Source organism: Pholcus phalangioides, unplaced genomic scaffold (assembly GCF_987345545.1).
Source record: "Pholcus phalangioides strain wild (caught in Gottingen) unplaced genomic scaffold, Ppha-v1.0 ptg000027l_1, whole genome shotgun sequence".
Classification (NCBI taxonomy): Eukaryota; Metazoa; Arthropoda; class Arachnida; order Araneae; family Pholcidae; genus Pholcus; species Pholcus phalangioides.
In genome coordinates this window covers 13,278,752-13,288,441 of record NW_028301617.1, presented here as the reverse complement: position 1 = coordinate 13,288,441, position 9,690 = coordinate 13,278,752, and the positions used below count along the sequence as shown (strand labels likewise).

The 9,690-nt window shown below is 36.3% G+C and overlaps 1 protein-coding gene across 1 annotated transcript in view; it reads left to right on the top strand.

Moving 5' to 3' along the window:
* Positions 1 to 9,690, top strand: part of LOC149068482 (uncharacterized) — a 36,217-nt gene extending 26,527 nt beyond the window's left edge. The window contains exon 4 of the mRNA XM_089251564.1: positions 7,300 to 9,690. Within this exon, the coding sequence (XP_089107690.1) occupies positions 7,300 to 8,089 (790 nt within the window). The 3' untranslated portion in view covers positions 8,090 to 9,690. The remainder of the gene's footprint in view (positions 1 to 7,299) is intronic.

Here is a 9,690-nt window from a genome sequence, read left to right as displayed (position 1 = left end):
AAATACCATTGTTTATATCTATTTTTTGTGGTGGTGAAAAGCAAATGGCAATCTTGACACAAACTAAAATCTTAAACAATCGGCTAAAATCAGCCAGTTGCTTTTTTCTATTAAAAAAAAAGTTCTGTCATTTATTTGTTGAAATACACCTTGCGTCGTATTTCAAGTTGTTAATTGTCCATTATCGTGGTCGCCACCAACGCGTTGACTTTTTTTTCGCACCAAGCAGTCAATTCAAGATGGCTGACAAAAGAACACGTACCTACAGTTGCCCAAAAAATTCAATTTTTTACATTAAACAGGGCTCCCACTCGTCCTACTGTTCCTACTTTTTAGTAAAATGTCCTACTTTTCTACCAAATGCTATCAACAAAATTTATGTAATTGATTTTAATTGAGCAGGAAATTATTCATATATTGCCAAATATTATAAATGTTGGAAAATGCAATTAATGATTCTGTCAAAGCAGAAATTGTATCATTGTTAAGGTAATTTAGAGGAGGGGGGGGGGGTATGTGGACCATTTGATTGATTAATTTTTCATTTGCTTAGTTTGAGGGTTTAACACGTATAGTAGTCATTAAAAACTTCTGTCTGGATGGAAAAATAATTTTGTATGTATTACTTCGTGGTCTTGGACAGTAACTAACATTCATCATTGAAAACTATGGTGCAAATAGGTGAAACAACAGTTTGCATTTCAAAGCAGTTGGGTATATAGGTTTAGTGATTCTGATACTATCAAATAGCATTCAGTTGCCTTCTGTATTTTTAAGGCATGAAGAGGCATAAACAATATTTACAATGAGAGATATAGATGGCTTTTTTCTCAGCCAGAGATATCAAGGAAACAGTTATTTTCCGGATATTGTGCTGAGGTGAGCTCGGAAAGAAAAGTCATCACGTCTCCGCCGGGACTCGAACCCAGGCCCGTCCCACCCGGGGGCCATTTCCTGAAGTTAAGAGAGGCTACTAATGCCTCTACTTCAGCGCCTCATGTCACAGTGCGTGAAATTAGGAAGGCAGATTCATGTGTCTCCAGTGGTGTAGATGGTAGCATGCTTGCCCGGTATGCAAGAGGGCCTGGGTTCGAGTCCCGGCGGAGACGTGATGACTTTTCTTTCCGAGCTCACCTCAGCACAATATCCGGAAAATAACTGTTTCCTTAATATTTACAATCCTTAGCAAAGAGTTAGAAAAGAAAGTGCTTCATTTGTCAAAAGGCGATTACACTGGCATTGAACAGTAAAATGTAAACAAATCCCTTTAAAAAGAAGGATGGACAACGCAGTAAAACTGTCTGGTTCAACTTGCCTTATTTACATTGGATCTTGTAATTTACACATTTTGCACTGTGCTTTTGAAAGTGGTCTCGAAGGAGCATTATTCTTAAAAAATTTACGTCTTCAAAATTTTCTGTGCATTGTTGAAGAGAGTTGATAAACTCTGCACTTTGGAAGACTCCAAAAAAAAAAAAAGAATGTAATATAGGCTATATGAGGAGAGACAGAAAGGAATTATCTGTAGTTGCTAGTACACTGTTTTGTACAAGTCATTTGTCATTTTGCTTTAGCTTGAGTATTAGCCCAAGCTTATAGGATATATTAGCTTATAAGATACTGATGTAGTGCTATTAAAAAGAAAAAAAAAGTCTATTCAAAATGAAAAATAATATTTTTTTAATGATTTTTTTCATTATGCTATGATTATGTTGTCTAAGAGGGTTACCCTCCCCTGTCCTACTTTTTAGTCCTGCGTTTTCCTACTTTTCCGAGTGGGAGCCCTGCATTAAATGAAACTAATATGATGTACAACACTATATAATGTGAAATAACCAATCATCAAAATATGTGGGAAACTACTGAGAAATTGTTTACGACGACAAAAAATTGTATTTACAAAATATGCTGTTAATTTGGTTTGATAAAGGGTTGCCAAAACTAGCAAAACCTTGATTCGGTTATCAAGGTTGCCAATTTTGGTGCAAAAAAAGTCACCACATTGGCACTCACAACGCTTAAGGGAAATTAACCTTTCAAGTCTGGTGGATTAAACTGTTTTTCATGGAAATTATTAAATAAAACAATTTTTTTTGGTTCATTAGCGAACTGTCAAATCAGTCGCTAGATATTTTTGTAATTAAATTAAAAAGGGGAAAAAGTATCTGTATGTTATATCTCACTTATTTTAACCCTTGAATTCAATGGTAGAAAGAAGAAATTACTGAAATTGCTAAAAGATGGAAATTCCATCTGACTTTATTGGACCTTTTGCTCTCAATCACGGGCGGCTTAAGCAGGGGGTGCAGTGCACCCGGGCAACAGGTTGTAAGGGGTGGTAGCCTAAGCTTTTCTTTATATATATATATAATTTTGTTTTCGTTTTGGAGCAATAAATATTCACACCGCAGTATGCGCTGTCACTGTTTTGAGCCATACTTCGATAACGGAAATGTTAACATAACTTGGGGGTAACGGACTGGGCCTGGGGCCGTAATACTAGAAACAAGAATGGACCCTATCACAAGAAGTTGGGGGAGCAAGTGTGCACTTTGATTCGGCCATGGCCCCCATATCCTACAGTGTAGCTTTAAAGGTAGCCGTAAGGGTACAGTGTACCCTTTGCTGGGATCTTTGGCAAGACAAAATGTCAGATTTTTTATGGAGCAAATAGTAAATTTATAGTGTGAAAAAACAAAAAAAAAACATTATGAGAATCATCCCAGGTTAGAGCTCTGTCAGCCCCACCCAGTAATTTTTCTGGAGCGGCCAAATAAAGGCAAAAAAGAGGAAATTTGGGTTCTCAATTATCCTGGGTCTGAAGCACCAGAAACAACTCGTACTTCCCTAATTTCTGCCTTGGGAAGCTTTGAGTAGGTACTTTAGCATTAGCAAGGTTCAGCTATTAAAAAAATTTAGAATAATTGAAAAATTCAATCCAAAAGCAGGGCTACAACTAGAGGGTGGGGAGGGGGAGGGCAATCACTTCTGCACTAAAATTTAAGGCGACACAGCAGTTTTAGGTGGGAACAAAGAACACTTTTATTAAATTATCAAATTTTAAAGTTGTAGGGGTGGCAAAAATCCTAGTTACTGACCTGCTAAAGGGAAGAAAAATATTATGGCTTTTTAATAAGAGCGGTAATGTGGAAAAAGTTATCAGACATAATTAAGAACAGTAAAATTATTCTGGAGCAAAAAAAACTATACAGTTTCTCCTGAAACAGGAGGTATGGGTCAAGTTACATTTTGTTTGTTAAACATTGATGTATGGCTTTGGATGGGTGAAAAATCAGGTTTATCCCAGCATCCCCCCCTTGGTGAAAGTTTTTTCAGCCTCCAACATGAGGTTTTCACCTGTGCGGCAGGTAAGCTAAAGCCGACCCCCACCCCCACCCCTTCTGCTCTCAATCATTCAAACTTGAAAGTTCAAGACACCAACACTTCCGGCTAGATGGGTAAATAATTGAAAATTTATTCTAATTCAATTACTGAACTGCATGTGCAACTCTTATATAATTGATATTCTTACTAATTAGAATAAGAGATTAAACCTCACTCGAGAAGACCATATTTTGTTTAGAAAAATACTGGAAATGGCAATCCCAAACATGAGACTTTGTCACCACAAAAATTCAGTTTTTGTAAAAATTTCCAATTGTTGCTTGAAGACAAGGAAATAAATGGCTACTGCAAATGGCAGTGGGTGAAATCCATTTCGAGAAAAAAAAATATGTTGATCATTTTCTAAGGCTGCCCTTGTCTCAGCGAGAACAGTATGAGAAGTCTTTAATACTGGGCATTGACAATTGTTATCAGAAACATTGCCATTAGTCTACAAAATCACCAATTATCACTAAAAATGGCAAAATTACCATTTGCAGGGAAATGAAGTGCTACTCTCATTGAATTGAACTGTAGTTCACTGAAAAAAAAACCATAAACATGACAAATATTTGAGACAGGCATTTATATTTAAAAAGCCATAGTGACCATAATTATCTGCATTCCCAATTTCAGGAATGATTAAGAAAAAGAAAACAGGAAAGTCTTGTGAAATACTTGTTGTATGGTCGCATAACTCTACTGTAAGTTGTTGGTCCGTCAACTTCAGATAATTTTTGATTCATTTTGATTTTGTTTCAGTCCATAAAACAAATTTTTCAGGAGACTAAAAACAAAGTTTTCTTTCAAAAATCTGGTTTAATTGCAATGTTAGAAACTTTGTTTTAATTTTATATCATGGTACATGTTACGTAAAACTCAAACCAAACTATTTTTAAAAAGCAAATGAAAAAATGGTTGTATACATAAAAAAGTTTTTCTTGGCTTCATCCACCCCCGAACATGTACTTTGAGCAGGATTCTGAAACCGAACACACACACACATTGTATAAAATTTGAATAATTATTACATTTGATGATGGTATAATGAATTAAAGTAAAAATAATTATTGGTGGTTAGTGCAGAAAAATATTCAATGAAAAAAGAAAATTTATTATCTCTTCAATTATCTCTCTCTTTTATATACTCCAAGTATACGTCATCATGCTGCTCATCGCTCTCACGTCCATCCCATGTCAAGTTGTCATAAAAGTTCTTAGCTTCAGGATTGTTGCGAAGCCTTATTAAAGATTGCAGGTCACTATACTTCGCACGAGAGATTGGGATTAGGGGCCTTACAATTATTTGATAGGCATGTCCTTCTTTTGTTGATGGTCCTTTTTTCCTTTTTGCTTGTTTTTAACAATAACTTCATGACTGGTGTAACTACCAAAGAAACTGGAACTGTGGTACACTAAACGTGGCGTAGAACTATCTACATGAAAGCATCTAATTGGCCTTGTCTGCAGTGGGCATTTTTTCTGGTACATAAGTTTTAAAAAATTTGTCCAAGCTTTAAAAATTTCTTATTTACAGTCAATCACTATGCAAGGAAATGGTTTTACACGACCGTTTCTTATAACTTCCATTCGTCCATTCCTCTAGAATCTCGACGTAGAACGTTTGTTTAGGACATATACTCAATGTTACAGTGATACTTTTATACCTGAATTATAACCTCAAATTCGTAAGGGACCGTTCAAGTATTACGTCAGAAAATATTTTGCCATTTTTGACCCCTCCCCGTCAGCAAAATTTCGTCAGCACTGCCCCCTACCTCCTAACGCATATTGGTGGGATCAGAAACGTACGCGGAAGGAGGGGCATAGGGAGCTCGTGCCTCCCCCCCCCCACCACGAAAAAGAAAATATTTTTAAATAAAAAAAATTAAACAAAAAATTAAAATTTCGAAAGAAAATACCTTTATATGCTATAATAATAAATTTCTGTTAATTTCAATGCCATTTGAAGGGTAAGAACTCAAAATTTCTCTTTAAGAAATTCATTGCGACCCACCCTTTCAGCCATATATGGTAAACCCGCAGACCAAATGTGGCCCTGAAGGTTACCTGATGTGGCTTGCCCCCTCCAAACCTAATTTTGTAAAAATGAACAAAGCAGCGCATTTACAAATTGCTTAAATGACCCGTGGCACAATTCCAGAACATTTAAGTGGCCCGTGGCACATTCAAAGATCACTGAAGTAGGCCTCAAAGATTACTTTCACATTCAAAGATCACTTAAGTAACCCGCGACATAGTTTCAGAGCACTTAAAACTATCCGTAGCACCCTTGAGCCACAAGTGGCACAGTTTTAGAGCACTTAAGAGGCCCCCAGTCAACACCTTCTAAGTGTTGCTCCAGTGCGGTTCTACATCACTTAAGTTACCCGTGGAACATTCCCAGATTACTTAAGTGATACGTGGCATAATTACGGATTACTTGAGTAATACTAGGCACAGTTCCAGAGCACTTGAAGGATCCGTGAAACATTTAGAGATCACTGAAGTGGCTCTGTAGGAGACTTATACATAGGTAGAATGTTAGTTCAGGTGACCAATAACTATCAAAAGGTTTTCCCGTTTTTGGCGCACCGAATAAGATGCCTTTAAGTATATTTAATATCTTCAAAGAGGGTGGTTGATGACGTAAGTATCATCCGAAACCCCCCTCCCCATCGATGCTGATGTAATACTTGAATGACCCCTAAGCACGAACTACACATTAGTAACACACACACACATATCGCTTTCTGCGCATGCCACAAATTTGTTTCTACTGTGAATGTGCTGGACTCTTTTACAAATACAACGCCACAACAGGCAAATTGCCCAACGAGGTGGCTGACTTAAGAACATCATGGATCCCCGAGCCATTTTTTGGAGGCCCTACCTACTACTGCTACACCACTCATGCACCCCCCCCCTCGCCGCTGCTGCTGCCCGCGGAACCCCCAACGAATCGGTACATGCGGGAGTGTACGTGTAGTGAAACCTGACGTGAAGATTTTTTTTTTGTTTCTCTGTAATGCTTGTTATGTATAGTGCTGCCATCTGCCACCAGTTTTTCTAACTATGAGTGAAGTGATATGATTGAATGATTTATCGTTGTAGGACTGTTGACTTTTTAACGGGGAGATCGGCTCGCATTTGCGCCTTAAGAGTCCGTCACTATAACCACTCGACCACCACAGCGGCATTTCCCCCCCCCCTTTTGTGTGAGAGCATTTTTCCATCTTTATTCTGTGTCTAAAATCATTGTTCACGAAGAGTTTAAAATTGCAAATTATAATTGACATTTTATTTTAATTATTGTAATGAAGTAATGTTTAAAAATAAAAACTAAAACATTGTAATATGTAAAAACAAGTTTTTATCATTTTAATATACTTATATTATGTTCAAAACATTCATTTAGGATGTTATGATTATCATTATCTTACATTATGGTAATCATTATGATCTACATTATCTTACATTCGTAAACCAGGTGGCAAAAACCCAACCTTGGTTCGCAGTGATACTGTAGTGTGTGCAAGTGGATTAGAAAGAAAAATTTAAACATGTGTCAAGTAAATGGTCCATAATATTTGGGATAAAATGCCGGCACAACTGCAGAGGATTAGATTTTTTTAATTCTATGAAAATAAGAAAAAGCCTTAAGTGCCTGGAGTGTAGTTTCTGTGACAAACTTTCCAGCTCAAAATATGAAAACTTCAGTTATGAACACACTATTGTGTATTAAAATCGTTGTTGAGTTGATGAAATAAATATCTCCCACACTATATAGATTTACTTATATAAAATATGATTTTCTTGTTTTTCCAGGGCGAAATTGTCAGCTCTGTACAATTTGACATGCAATACCAGTTTTTCGAATGATATCGAATCAGATAAGAAACGCGGTTAATAACAAAGATTCTGGTCTTTATTGAAACAAATCTTGGCTATTCTTCCAACTCTATTAGAAATGAATGAAGCATCTTGCACGAGATTACATAATGGACAATATGAGGATGAAGGCAATTCTAGTTTTGCTCCTATTCCGGCGGCATTGAACGTTAAACATTCCGAACCCATTTCTCATGATCTCTTCGGTATTGAAGATAATCCACATAGGTGTGAGTGCTGCAGAAAAACATTTTTGAAAAGCTACGATTTGAAAAGACACATAAAAGTTCACACTGGAGAAAAGCCGCATGAATGCGAGTTTTGTGGTAAAACGTTTTCTGAAATCGGCAATTTAAACAAACACAGGAGAGTTCACACCAGAGAAAAGCCATATCAGTGCAATTTTTGTGGCAAAACGTTTTCTGACAGTGAAAACTTGAAGAAGCACGAAAGGATTCACACAGGAGCAAAGCCGTATGGCTGTGATTTTTGTGGTAAAAAGTTCTCTCGGATCGATTTTTTAAACCTTCACAAAAGAGTTCACACAGGTGAAAAGCCATATGAGTGCGAATTTTGTGGTAAAACTTTTTCTCAGATTAATAGTTTGAAGATTCACAAAAGAGTTCACACTTGTGAAAAGCCATACGAGTGTGATGTTTGTAATAAAGCGTTTACTCAGAGCAACGGTTTAAATGCTCACAGAAGAGTTCACACCGGTGAAAAGCCATATGAGTGTGACACTTGTCATAAAACGTTTTCTCAATCATACCATTTGAACACTCACAAAAGCTCTCATACTCGAAAGACGCCGTAAGGGAAATGCGATTTTTGCAGTTTATGTCAAAATCCTTCGATCAAGATGCTATCTGTTTGCGAAAAAAAGCTATACGCTTTCTACTTGTTAATTTTTGGAATACAGTCAGAAGCGTAAGCATAGGAGACTCCCCCTCCCCTCCCCCACCAAGCTCACAAAAAAAAAAAAAAAATAGAAAAAAACAATATTTCCATTAACATGCGTAAAACCTCGATAAGTCGTCACCTCATGTTATCGAAAAATTATGACGACTTAAACGAAGTACCGTTAGTTTCAATGTGCAATATTGTGAAAATCGTATATATTTGAAGTTATATGACATTTATTAAAATATGAACTAAAATTACAATATTAAGAAAATTTATAGATTTCAAAAGAAAAAAATTTAAATTCTTACCTTTTTAGAGCTCTTATTAATTAACTTATCGTGTCAAAATGTACTGGTACACTTTGATTTACGCTAGTAATTTGTAATTAAGACTAATCAGCAACTGTTAGAATAGTTAGCTTTTTCATCACAACAGAACTATTGCACATTAATTTTACATATACTCGAAGTTTAATCTTAGTGTTTTAATTCTTTATCAGTAGTTCATGAAACAACTACAAGGTAATCATGATCGTGGTAAAATTTATCAAGGTAATCTCGAACACAGGGTCCACTTTGAAGAACTTGTGGAGAGCCTGGGGTAGGGAAAAGCACACATTAGAAGACCTCAATTTTGGGGGAGAAAATGTCTGGTTTTCGACAGAGATAATTTTTTTAAATTGGAAGCCCTAAGTTGGTTTGCCCCATGCAGACATCAGATCTATTTGTAGCTTGAGAAGTCCCTAATGTTTCAAACACTTTAATCGGAGAGTGAACTTCCCCATCGTAACTTTCGCTACTTGAACTGTTCCGTTTTGGTACATAAGGCTTTTATGGTGACTTGCAATGCTTTTAACAAGCTATTTTTTTAAGGAGGCCATTGAAATTATCTGTTTCTCTTAAACTTTTTCATGGTGACGAGTTAACCGAAATTAGCGACGAGTAAACGAGGGTTCGATAACACTGCTGTTTATGAAAACTGGACAGGCCTGAAGAAAAACGACGACTTAACCGGAGTGCGAATTATTAGGGCGACGACTTAACGAGGTTTTACTGTATAAAAAATCCTTTCATATGCTATTTTAACCAATTTCTGTTACATTAAATGCTTTCTGAAGGGTGGTAACTCAAGGTTTCTTGGGAACAATTTTTTTTTTGCTCCATCCCAAGTTTTTTGTGCCTTCTCCAAAGGTCGATCCTACGTACGTCCCTGAATACAGTATACCTTCGAGTTAATAAACTTTGGGTTGACTATATGGGTTGCCAATTAAGGCAATTTGATTTTTTTTAAATAAACAGGTCGTCAGAGCATTGCACGTACTTCAAGTCCATTAATATCAACGGTAATAACGAAGTTAAACACTGTTTTGACACTATTTTTGGATCATTTGTGGGAATTCCTATTCGAAAGCCATACTGTAGTAACTTTAATGTTCAATGAAATTAATTATTTTGTGAGTGAATTTTTGGATTACAGTTTGATGTAAATGGTTGATTAAATAATACAAGTTAA